This window comes from Coniosporium apollinis (assembly GCF_000281105.1).
Source record: "Coniosporium apollinis CBS 100218 chromosome Unknown supercont1.8, whole genome shotgun sequence".
In the NCBI taxonomy this organism is placed as follows: Eukaryota; Fungi; Ascomycota; class Dothideomycetes; genus Coniosporium; species Coniosporium apollinis.
The window spans coordinates 343138-355370 of NW_006913270.1; the positions used below are offsets into that span (position 1 = coordinate 343138).

Genomic DNA, 12233 nt, shown 5'->3' on the forward strand with positions numbered 1-12233 from the left:
AGCATTAAAAGTGGAAACAGATGCGCCATATCTACAAAAAAGAAAACCATGTCACCTTTACAGTGAAACGCCGCCTGCACCAAAACACCACAGTGAGCTACGACAGCCGAGAATCTAATAAAAATAGCGGAGGCGAATTGTCGTCAGGACATCAGCTCTGAGACCGGCTCTGAGCTCCTTGTTACTGAGGTCTACCAGCGTCAGCGTCGGTAAGTTCCAGCGGTTGCACTTCGTTTGCATGGATCTCGAAGTTCACATGTCGACCATAAATCATCTCCCTCACGAAGTCCCGGATGTCGAGGACCAATTGCTCTGGCGCGTCCCAAGCCGGGCATCTCGCGAACCGTTCATGTCTCTTCACCCATTTCAGATTCTGAAAGGCCGCAGCCCATACTGGCGGACTCGATGTCTCGCCACTAGTTTTGAACTGACTGATGCCCAAAGGGACTGCGCTGTAGTCATCCCAGAGAAAGGAGGTGTCCGCCTGTACCTGTCGCAGCCAACGTAGCCCAGCTTCCGGACCTGGTAACCACTGCATCATCGTCCAATTGATTATCTCTCGCGGCGTCCAAGTATAGGCGTCGGAAGATGTGTACAATACGTCGAGCATGCTGGCCAAGAGACCAACAGGTGAGTCGCACAGCGCGTATGCTGTGGTCTGAGGGCGCTGTGCGTACCTTACAGATGGCATGCTTGAAGAGGTGTCGGTTACGAGAAACTCTCTTTCGTAAGAGCTATGCCGGATCGGAAGCATATCCGTTGGTGTATACCCAAAGCGAAGCCAGGGCGCGCGCGCACCGGTCAAACGCGCCGTGTGGTATTTCAGCCATTCGAGCGGTCTTCGACGCAATGCGGGCATTGGAAGCTTGGAGGAGCTGGTATGGACCGCCAAACAGCTCTCAGGATTTTTCAGCGCCAGCATTCGACACACCTTGAAGCCCCTACAACAAGAATTAGCATACCACTCTCCAGACTGGAAGTGGAGGTTAACTTACCCATCGGCACCATGCGCCACGTATTTATTGTAGCCCAGTCGTTTCATCAGGACGTCAAACATCTCTGCTGTCTCCTTTAATCCGAATCCTTCATCCATACTAGCGTCGCTGAAGCCAAATCCAGGAATACTCGGCGCGACGACATGGAATGCTCGCACCCGAGTCTCGCCATGGTTTCCAGCATCCCGGAATGGGTTCGCGGCAGATGCAGTCGTCGGTTCGGTAAGCGCATCGATGACCTTGCTGACTTCGAGAAAGCTCCCAGGCCATCCATGAACGAAGAGAAGCGGGATCGCATTCGGATGTTGAGAAGCCTTGTGAACAAAGTGCACACGCAGAGGTGTATGCACTGCCTCCTCGCCGTCTGGTCCGCTGGGCGTAACGGTTGTTCTCCACTGTGGAAGGGTGCTATTGTAATGGCTTTCTTGCGCGCGCCAGTCGTAGTGCTCAAGCCTGCGACTACGTTAGCACAATCACCTCAACTTCTGCCAAGTCTCACGGCAATTGCGTAACAACAGCCAGCCACTTACCAGAAGTCTACCAGAGGCTCGAGCGCAGCCTTCGGGGTCCCGTACTGCCACTTCCTGTGCTGCGGAAGTTGCAGCTCGCGCGGTAGTCTTGTCAATTCTAATTTCTGTCTGGTCAAGTCCAGATAGCGTGAAGAAACCTAAAGTCGACCATCAACTTCGAGCTTTGCGCGTAGCAATGGAAGATACTCACATGCATGCTATAAGATTCAATTCCCACAGCGTCACTCTCCTCATGGAGTATGGGAAGTGTCGCCATGTAAAGAAATCATCAAATACAACCATGGTCCTCAACAGCTTGAAACACATCGAGCCAGCACCCCATGGGCAGCACGATCAGTTAAGGCGCCGCCAATCTCAGGCATCGGCAAGGACCGTTCCAAGGCCGTTTTAGCAGCACCCGACTGACAATCGCAGGACCACGCGTGCTCCGCAAAGCTCCCCCCAAATCCCCATAGCTCGCGAAATTCGAGGCCGACCAGAGTCTCTGTATGGCCCGTTCGCCAGATGAATGCACTCGCCACAAGCGCTTACCGGGCAAACCCTGCGCTATAGCCACAGTGGCTGTGCCGATTTTCAGATTTGAGGCTGCCCCTAACGGGTTTTAAGGCGAGGATTGACGCGGAACAACGTTCTGGAACAGGGCTTAGCTGCTATATTTACCGCAACACCAGATCATCTTCGCTCGAAGTATTGGTCCTGCAGAAGGAATTACTGCACAGCCTGGCGAGGCCGCAAGTGCATTGTCCCGATTCTAACATCTCGGTTGCAGCGAAGCTCCAGATAACTGCTCCTCGCGAAAGCAACCTGAGGTTCTCGGATGCAGCCCCTCCTGTTCATTCGTCGGGCGATCGAATTGACCTCCTGTGGCAAGAACCACTACTGCAGGTTTAGATAAGTAGCCTGCCTTCTCAGGGACACCAATGAGGGGTTCGAAGTGCATCCTAAGGCTCTCAGGAGCTCGCTACAATCGATTTGCCCTCTCATAGCCCCATTCCCGTCAAGGCTTTCCTCACAATTCAGGCAGGAGATACTGATCACCACATGCCGGTTCATTGTCGACCCATGGGTCGACTGACTGGCGGTGGCAAACACCAAACTGCTGCAAACGAGTTCATTCTACATTTCCAGCTTCTACCAATGAGACGCCAATGAATGCTTTTCGGAGCCTTTGCTCGAACCAGACCGCCTGACCAGTTCGCATCGTTCGGACCGCCCGGTCACCAACCGGATGCTAACCATTGCATCCGCGACAACCACAGTTCACAGCCGCTGTCAAATGATGCTTAACCGGCAAACGCACGCGCAACACGCCTCACACATCCCTCACGATCCCTCTCCCATTCCCGCCTCCACCCTGCCCATTCCCACCACCTCCTCCGCCTCCACTCCCCCTCAACCCGACATTCAAGCTCCCAATCCTCTGCACAAGATTACTCCCCACCGCATCAACCGCACCCCTCGGATCCCTCAAACTCACCGGCTGCGGCCCCGTCTCCTGGACCCTAAACAGCTTAATCGCGGTCCCATTCCAGACGCCCATACTCCCCTTCGCAACCAAGCCCTCGCTCACAAACACGAAGCCCCACAGCAGGCTCTCGTACCAGCCGAGGCTCAGCGCGCTCCACTCGAACAGGTGCACTCGGATCGCAGAGGGCTCGATGCCGGGCGGTGCGGGCGTGTGGACTAGGGCCGCGAGGGCGGCGGAAGGGTCGTCGAGGGGGATGGTGGGCGCGAGGGTGGAGATTAGGGTGAGGATTGTGTGGAGGGGGAGGGAGGGGAGCCAGGACTCCAGCCAGGAGGGGGTGGGCGTGAAAGCGGCGTTTGCGCCTAGGCCGACCTGCTGGTGGTGGTAGGAGGTTGTGGGAGAGAGGCTGCTGGAGAGGGAGGTCGAGCTGCTGTTTTGGCGGGCGAAGGCGGGCGTGTTGATTGGCATCTTTCCGCGCGCTTTTTCCGACATGCCGCGCAGTTGGAGCGGGAGCGTTTCGTCGGTTGTGGAGGAGATGGAGGCGGCGCGAGAGGAGCTGGTGGAGTGGGATACGCTGTGGGATGAGACGGGCTTCGGGCTGGAGGTTTGAGGGATGTCGGTGTCGGAAGAGTCATCGTCATCGCCGATGGTGAAGGCGGCATTCTCTTCCGGAACGTTGCCGAGACTCGGCGTGCGGGTTCTGATAGGGCTGCGCAGGCTGTCAGTGGAGCTGGTGCGGCCGGGGGTGGCCTCGGTGCCCTGATCTTTCCTTTGCTGAGCCTGGCGGTCGATTTCCTCCTGCGCGCCTTCGAGGGTGAAGTCACGAAGGGCTTGGAAGCGTTTCCTTGACCGTAGGATTGCATAGACGAGGTTAGGGTTTTCTAAAATCCAGTCAGCAACGTCTCTTCCACAGGTCGCAGCACAGCTTACTGCTGTATTGATGCTCGATTATGGCGTTCATGGCCTCAAGCAATGAGTGTAGCAGCGTGTGATTGCTATCATTTGCAAGGAGGAAGCCAGGAGATGACATAGAACCGAAGAGCTGCAGCAGCTTCGAGCTCGATGCGCGGCCCAGGTTTTCGGTGTATGCGGCGATGTTGTTAATGATAGCTAGAAGGGCAGGGTAAACGGCATCCAGTTTTCCTTTGCCGGTGGTGAGGAGGGTGTAGATAGACTATTCAACTGTCAGCACTCCGTTTCTCGGTATCGTCCCAGGATGTACACCTGCCGTTATGAGATAGTCTGCATAAGTGCCATGGAAATTGGGTATTCTAATACTGGCTGGAAGCGTCTCTTGGCCTTCAAAGGTCTTGTTCAAGCTCTTGCCAAAGTTTGGCTCAGCGCTCAGCGTCTGAAGCACGAAGATGCACATGCGAACAAGGCCTTGTTTCGAGGGCTCGTTCCTCTGATCGATAGCGTAAAACAACACCAGCACCATGAAGTCATGAGCACGGTCCGTGTCTATGATGAATGATCGGAAACGCTTGTTGCATTGCAACGCTTCCCAGAAAAGCATTATCATCTCAGGTGCCCAAGTCAAAGACTTCTGACTTCCCGGGAGATACGAGCTAGTTGCCTGTAACTGTAAGATGTTCAGCATGGGTTCGCATACGATACATAAGGCGACAGCGTACAGGCTGGTTCAGAATTCTTGTCATGCCGTCTACTAAGAACTGGAAGTCCTGCGGACGGTGCAGTCTACCAATGAAATGTCGAAAATAGTTCTTAGGTGGAACCCCGTTGCCTGGTTCAGGTATAGGATAAAGGATCAAAACCAAGAGCAGTTGAAGGCAGTAGGTCACAAGGACCTGTTTCGGGTCCTTGAAGACTACGTGATCATAGGGTACGCGCCATGTCGCAGGGTTATACTTGAGCGTCTGCATTCGAATTAACAACGAGACCACAACGTATACAGACAAGAGCACGGACCGTATTGAGCAGGGAGCAGAGCAGAGAGAGCACGACTTGCTTGTCCGGACATGTCGCCATGTATGTTATGGCCTTCACGCCCTTGACCGGCAGAACGTCTGGGTTGAGTCAGATCACGGCATCCACTTGAACGAGCAGAGGGACCTACTGGGAGACATATACATTGATTTGCTAGCTAAAGCGAGAAGCAGCCTCAAAATCTCTTGCCGATTGCTCTCGGATTCTTTGCTGGAGGTGACGGGCGTGTTGCAACCGACACCAGTCTGCCATATTGCGTACGTGACCTTGTTCTTTCCTGCGGGCGCTTTCGGTAACGTGAAGTCCGAGAAGAACAATAGGTCGATTAGGGTATCAATGAGTTCCTCAGCTAGCGGTTTGGCTTCCTCGAACTCAGGCGCATCACCTCTCGTTGTATTATCAGGATGTGCCCCGTCGAACAGCACTTCGGCCTTTGCGACCTGGGCTTTCCTGCTCCTTTTCCTCCGCTTTCCCCAAAAGAACTTGTCTTCCCACGCTTCCAGGTGGTCGGCTTCGTAGATGTAGGGGAGAACGCGAGTGAGTACCCGTATGCAATTGAGCGCATCTCGTTCGGGCGCAAGCTCAGGATCTGGAAAAGAGGGGTGATTCCGTAATATGCACAATCTGGAGGACACGGCGAGTATAAGAGTCTCGAGGTTCGCTATGGAGTTGTCTCTAGTACGGCGGACATCTGCGGGGGAGAAGAGGGAGAAGACATCGTCTGCGGACTCCGGAAGCTCCCAGAACTATGCTTGCAGTTAGCATTAGGCTTAACGAAGGTACTCTCGGAGGGCGCTCCATACGCCAGTCCAGTATGCATCATCCGCTGGTATGCTTTTCTCTTCAGAGAGCCGGAAGATGCCCTGCTTGAACACGAGCTTGGAGTCGGATGCGCCCATTGTCGGGCTAAGGGAAGTTCTAAGGCCAGTCTAGGTTCCTGTCATTGAATCGTGCGAGCGAGGGTAGCGGATGCGGTTTCTCAGTAGGTAGTAGGTGGCTGACAGGAAGTGCTGCCTTCAACACCTCAGGCCGCCAATGTATGCGCCAAGAAGTCGGCCTTTGTCGTCAACCAAACAGCACTACATGCTCGCGCTTTCTACATAACTTGTTCAGCATAAGATTGCGACTGAGCCGGAGTCGCAATTACATCGTGGCATGAACAGCAGCTTCATGTATGTTTGACTTGTGGCTTTTGATCAAGTCTGGTCACTGCAATATGATTGCCAACCTAGAAGACATGTGGGCAATTCCAGCTCGATCCCAACTTCATACCAAATGAGCTGGATATAGTGCATGTATAGAAGGCAGGGAAATGCCTTTGGAGAAGTGTTTCAATCTCTTGATAACAACGCCAGTTGGGCTCGTGGTTATGATTAATGTCAGCGCCATGTCAACTCTCCTTTCCATAGTCCAGCCACGTTCAGGAGAAAAAGAAACAATAGCAAAAGGAGTACTTTGTACTAGGCAGAAGAAAATTTTAAAGGCAAAAACATACAGCAGTAGGTATTCGCTAGTGGTCACCCACCTAACTACTAACCCACCGATTCAAGGCTTGATTGCAGGAGAGCGGACGGGATCCGATGTTTTCCTTGATCTGTGGCCGTATGTGCTTACCAGAGGGGAAGAAGTCAACATCTGAGCTGCACGTAGGCGTGCCTCTTAATTCGATGGTGGCATTGCCTCACACGTTGCAGGCTGCCGCTACCGCGTCGAAAGCCTGGAGGTTGACTGACATAGCAGTTGAGCAGGAATAGCAAAACACGTATCACGGTTGTCTTTTGGGCCAGGGCACTGAGCGTTGCGTCGGCGACCGCTTCCTCAGAAAGCAAGGTTCATAGAAATCGAGATGTTATTCAGTGACAGCAGTGTTATGTTCTGGCACACTCAGTGTACTCAACGCACTCTGCTATACAGATGTGGATCAGCATTCAACGTGTATGCATATTCCACACTCCAGATACTAAGATTACTACGAGTACTAAGAGTCTGGCAACGCCGTGCAGCTCATCGTTCCTGACGACAATCCTGCTGTATGAATGTTCCTGTACAATGCCTTCATAATCATAACTCGTAGCGACACCGTCATGAATGCTCCCTAGACCTTTGCAAATACTGAGTGCACCCTCCACCGCCCAACGCCGTGATGCCAAAGCAAACCCTGAAACGCCGCGGTCTGCCACCAATGGATATCGAATGCGCGCTCAAAGCAAAACCCCAACAAACGCTTTCACTCCCCCCTCTTCGCCGCAGCGACCCGGTCAGCCTTGCGATGCAAGCCTTTCATGAACGAATTCTGATACCCTTTCTTCTTCTTCAACCCCTTGTTGCTACTCTTGTTGTACTCAATGTACGCCATGTCCTGCCCACCACTCAGCTCGCTCAGAGTACCCGCCGTCCTTCTAGCGCCCTTCTTCGTTTTCCTCACCCCGTATTCGCTGAAGAGATCCTCCGAGATGACCTCCGCCTCGCCCGCGGTCTCGTTCTGCAGCAGAACGTCCTGCAGCAGCTCGCGTCTTTCCTCGGGCGTTGTGTACGCGAGTTCTGGCATCTTCTCGATGCCCTGGAGGTGCGTGATGACTTTGAAAGCGTAGCCCTGGTCCACGAGGAAAGCCTGGCGCTTGGTGGCGTAGTACATCTCGTTCGTGTCCTTGCTCACCAGGGAGTAGAAGAAGGCATTGAAGCCTTCGTCGTTGCGGCGCTTGGCTCGGAGGATGCGGCCTAGTCGCTGCGCTTCTTGGCGGCGGGAACCGAAGTGCGAGGAGATTTGGATCAGGCACGTCGCTTCGGGCAGATCGAGAGAGGTATCGCCGATCTTCGAGAGGAAGACGGTGTTGGTGGCCGGGTTGAACTGGAAGTTGTCGAGCACTTGCTGCCGTTCGTTCTGAGGCGTGCCGCCGTAGATAAAAGGACGCTTCATCTTGAGAGCATAGGCTTTGAGCGCGTAGACGTTGTCGGAGAACACGATGACCTTGTCGCCGCGCTGTTCGTGGAAGTTGATCAGGAATTGGCAGGCTTGAAACTTGCGAGGGTTCATAGTGAAGAGAAGACCGCGCTTGTTGACAGTGTTTGCCCGAAGGTATTCAGTGTAGAACTCTGGGGTCATGGGGCACCACACTTCGGCGCACTGGACGCGCGCAATGTGGCCTTGCTGGGAGAGCTCCTGCCAGTTCGCCTCGTAAAGTTTCGGGCCGATGAGGAAGTTGAGGTCTTCAATCTTGTTGTCCTCTCGCAGCAAAGTCGCCGTAAGTCCGAGCTTGCAGTGACTTGCAACGGAGTAAGTCACCTTTTTGAACATCTCCGCTGGCACAACGTGCACCTCGTCAAGGAGCATGAGACCCCACTCTCGTTTCGTAATGAAGTCCAGAATCTTCATCGCGTCATGAGACCGAGACTGAGTGATCATGTTATACGTAGCAATGACCACTCCAGTGTTCTTGTTGAAGTGACTTTGCTGTTTGTTGTCGGCGGTAAAAACAAGAATGTCAGAGGGATCGATGTTCGACCACTTCAAGAACTCTGCGCGCCACTGCACAACGGACATGACACTGGTGCAGAGCACGATTGTGCCTTTTTTGACCGTACATGCGGCAGTGATGCCAACAAGTGTCTTCCCTGCGCCGCAGGGCAAGACGATGATGCCACTTCGGGCGCGGCCATTGCCGAACATCTTACTGAGCGCCTGCTCTTGGTAAGGTCGGATTTGAACGCTCGGTCTTAGGTCGATATCCAGGTTTGCGTTGGCCTCGTCATTGCGAAAATCGTATTCCTCGGTCAGCGGGAGATTGATCTCGCGACAGCGCCTGGATACTTTCTGGGCGTTTTCGGGAGCGATCTGAAAGGAATGGACCTGGTCCACTTCCTCTTCCTCGTCATCGTCACGAAGTGCATTCAGCATCTGCTGTTCTTGCCGTACGATGTCATCATCTTCATCATCGGCGGGTCGCTCCTGAACTGCTGCTTCAGCTTGCCTTGCCCCAGCAGCTGCCTTCGTACCAGGAATAGCGAGGGCGCCCATCTTCGGTGCCGCTTCCTTCGTAAGCTCTTCGGTAGAGTCGATGCGACACGCCCCAATGACCTCATCTCGAAGCAGTTTTTGTAGGACCTGCTCATCCGAGCTCTCAATGTAGTACTTGGTGTGCTTGAGAACGAGGCGGACTTTGCCGAAGGAACTGGTGGAAACAATGATGAAGTCTTGGATCGCCTGGGGTACGGCAGTTTTGCAGTAAAACTTGAGCCGATGAAGGATGTCGTTCGTCGTCCAGCCGATGGACACAGCGGCGAAGAGGGAGTGTGTCGTCAGCTTGTATTCGTGTATTGCAGACACACGAGACTGTGGTTCTGCAATTCCGATGAGGAGGTCTTCGGCCCCCTTGAAGGACGGGGAAAAGCTCTCAACGATGATGCGACCTTTCTCCGGCTCTATCCACAGCGGCCTGTTGACATGATCATCTTTGAGCGGGAGGGAGCTGAAATCCCGTAGCTCAGACGTCGGCGGCCCGTTGTCGGTCTTACGGCGCTTGCTGTAAGTCTCCAGCGAGAAGTGAGAGACTGCTTGACGGATGTCCGAAGCGTCCGTATCGCTGTTGAGGCTTTCAGGCGTGTCTAGACCTGTTGCTTTCCTCTTCGCCATCTTGTTGCTCATGGTGGCGGTGAGTAAAAGATGTGGAGGCAAGGCTGTTGAAGGGAGGATGAAGGTGGGATGAAGGTGGATGATATAGCCAAGACTTTCCCGCCAAGATCACTAGTCCCGGCACAGCTAGGACCCCCACGGCTGCGGTCCTCCCGAACGTCAGCCATCTGTGTAGGGCTGATCCCGTGACGCGACACCAAGGTCCGTGAAGCTCAACGCCATGATGGCGTAAAAGTGATCCTGGCACCAATTTATTGCTGTACATTCCTAACGCTTAACACGCTCAGCCCGCGTCTTCTCCCTCTAACAAGCCGATTTTCCTCGTGGCCTACAGCTCCTCGAACACAAAGCACCCCAAAATTCCGTGTATCCCTCCCGGCATAAGCACTTCCACACCCACCATGGCAGCACCCACAGACGCGCCCACCGCACCCACATACGAAGAGCTCATCGCCCTCGAGCAAGACTTTGACGACGTAGACCTCGAGATTCGTACGTTCCTTGCTTCCCTCCGCCAATCCGCCCCACGACTTCCACTAACCCCTCCCCACGCAGTCCGCCAACAATCCCGCCTCTCCGAACCCCTCTACAGCAAACGCGCCGCCCTCGTCTCCCAAATCCCGCACTTCTGGCCTCTCGTCCTCGAGCAATCTCCCCCCGAACTCGACACCTTCATCCAGCCGTCCGACTCCGCGCTCTTCGCCGACTGCCTCACCGCCATCCACGTCGAGCGCTTTGAGCTAGACACGTCACCACGCAGCATCGCGCTCAAGTTCGAGTTTGCGCCGAACGAGTACTTCGAGGATGCGGTGCTGGAGAAGAAGTTTTGGTATCGGCGCAGCAAGGCCGGGTGGGCGGGGCTGGTGAGCGAGCCGGTCAAGATCCGCTGGAAGAAGGGCAAGGATCTTACGAAGGGGCTCACGGATGCGGCGGTTGCGTTGTGGGAGGCGCGTCAGAAGGTGGCTGATACGACGGCGGTGAATGGGAAGGAGACTGCGAATGATAAGGGCAAGGGCAAGAAGGCGGGGCAGCTGCCGGAGTACACAGCGCTGGCGCGGAAACTGGAAGCGAATGACCCCAGTGGGGCAAGCTTCTTTTGCTTCTTCGGGTTCGTGGGCGCGAAGAGGTGGATCAGTGCTGAGGAGAATGTGGAGGCGATGAGGGAGGAGCGGGAGCGGAGGGAAAGGCGGAGGAGAGGAGAGAAGGTTGAGGAAGAGGAGATGGATGAAGAAGAGAAGGTGGATGAAGAAGAGGACCAGGCTGATGTGGAGATCTTTGCGGGGGGTGACGAGGTCGCCAATGTCATTGCGGAGGATCTGTGGCCGAATGCTATCAAGTATTTCAGTGAGTTCATGGTGGTAGATTGAATATTGAGTCACTGCTGATCAGATCGCAGCTTCTGCACAGGAGATGGACGACGAGAACATGTCTGATATGGAGTTCGAGGACGCAAGCGGTGGTGAGAGCGAAGAGGAGGTCGATATCAGAGGGCTTGTGGGGAAGGGTAAGAAGAGTGCCGAGAGCTCTCCGCCACCTAAGAAGCGAAGGACTTGAGGCTAGAAGTCAGGAGGATCCGGATGCTGCTAATAGTCGAGGCCTCTTCACGGAGTTATCTGTGGATATAGAGAGAAGTTGACACGTGCATCGCTCTGCCTGGGCACGGCTGACTGTACGCTGGCGCGAGAGATGCAATGAGCCTGCAATAGGGTAGTATACGCTGATTGCTTGAGAGTGCCAGGACGAAGGAATAGAGCAAGAGGGGCCGCATTCTATACACGAGCCATTTCCTTGTAAATCTGAATATCCTACTTGCGATAAAGGGGTTGGGGTTTACTGCAACTTGCGCACAAGCTTCGAATCGTTGCAAAGGCCGTTACGAGTTCGTTGCATGTTACTAAAACCCACGGATAAGCCTTAAGGATATGCGGTAACACAGTCGGCAATAGTCACCTGGTGGTACATAGTCATTCACACGCCGAAAGGCTGACATGGTCGAATTCGGCTGATAAATTCCACGTGCTGTATGCATTCCAGGTTGTCTTTAGGCCTCTTTTGAGAGACAATTGCCGAATCACCAGGCACACTGCTACGGCCGTCCTTATCGTGTGGGAGTCCGTAAAGCTCCGCTAGACACAGGGCGGGCTGTCGGCTTCTCCAGCTGCCCGCACAGTCGTGATCACCTAGACAAATCAGATGACCAGCTGTCGGTTTCAGGCTATGACTTTGGTGCCTTCTGGTCTTGGTTGCTTCTGAAACACTGGACAAGGCAGGTAGGGTGGCATTCTTGCATCTACTTCGTGGCAGCAGAAATCCTGCAGCATCTGCAGCAATCGGCCTCCAAGGTCCAGGATCGTTGACGTAGTCGGCAACCTAGCTATCGACAAGTTCCGGCTCTGGAGATCAAGCTCCGCGACGCTGCACGTCTGCCCTGAACACCTCGAACCGCCAGCCACCTGCACCTTTGTGCACTCGCCTCACGATACTTCTGAGCTCTACACCGTCAGAACTAGCCCTCGTCAAGACTACAAAGACGCGGTCATCTCCCCTCCGCGTTTGCCGCTAAGCAGCCGTCAAGTGTCCAAGGTTCACCAGCTCACCAAACCCGACTACGCGTCTGATCTCTTATGCTGCAGCGGGAGGCCGGCTAGGACTGCGGCTCCCGTCTC

The 12233-nt window shown here is 54.4% G+C and overlaps 4 protein-coding genes and 1 non-coding gene across 5 annotated transcripts; 1 reads left to right on the forward strand and 4 right to left on the reverse strand.

The window, feature by feature from the left end:
* Nucleotides 1–181: 181 nt before the first annotated feature.
* Nucleotides 182–1721, reverse strand: W97_02256 (uncharacterized protein; the record flags this gene model as incomplete). Its single annotated transcript, XM_007780157.1, has 4 exons — nucleotides 182–941; nucleotides 996–1448; nucleotides 1526–1662; nucleotides 1716–1721. The coding sequence occupies 4 exons, from the start codon at nucleotides 1719–1721 to the stop codon at nucleotides 182–184; spliced, it is 1356 nt and encodes a 451-aa protein (XP_007778347.1).
* A 1116-nt stretch (nucleotides 1722–2837) lies between these two features.
* Nucleotides 2838–5836, reverse strand: W97_02257 (uncharacterized protein; the record flags this gene model as incomplete). Its single annotated transcript, XM_007780158.1, has 7 exons — nucleotides 2838–3871; nucleotides 3921–4164; nucleotides 4213–4572; nucleotides 4625–4867; nucleotides 4920–5017; nucleotides 5068–5683; nucleotides 5741–5836. The coding sequence occupies 7 exons, from the start codon at nucleotides 5834–5836 to the stop codon at nucleotides 2838–2840; spliced, it is 2691 nt and encodes an 896-aa protein (XP_007778348.1).
* A 589-nt stretch (nucleotides 5837–6425) lies between these two features.
* W97_02258 lies at nucleotides 6426–6541 on the reverse strand. The gene has a single exon (XR_552285.1). It is a non-coding gene; the product is annotated as a 5S ribosomal RNA (ribosomal RNA).
* A 623-nt stretch (nucleotides 6542–7164) lies between these two features.
* W97_02259 (DNA excision repair protein ERCC-3) lies at nucleotides 7165–9579 on the reverse strand (the record flags this gene model as incomplete). The annotated part of the gene is made up of 1 exon (XM_007780159.1): nucleotides 7165–9579. The coding sequence occupies one exon, from the start codon at nucleotides 9577–9579 to the stop codon at nucleotides 7165–7167; it is 2415 nt and encodes an 804-aa protein (XP_007778349.1).
* A 389-nt stretch (nucleotides 9580–9968) lies between these two features.
* On the forward strand, nucleotides 9969–11121 carry W97_02260 (uncharacterized protein; the record flags this gene model as incomplete). Its single annotated transcript, XM_007780160.1, has 3 exons — nucleotides 9969–10059; nucleotides 10123–10911; nucleotides 10964–11121. The coding sequence occupies 3 exons, from the start codon at nucleotides 9969–9971 to the stop codon at nucleotides 11119–11121; spliced, it is 1038 nt and encodes a 345-aa protein (XP_007778350.1).
* Nucleotides 11122–12233: the final 1112 nt, after the last annotated feature.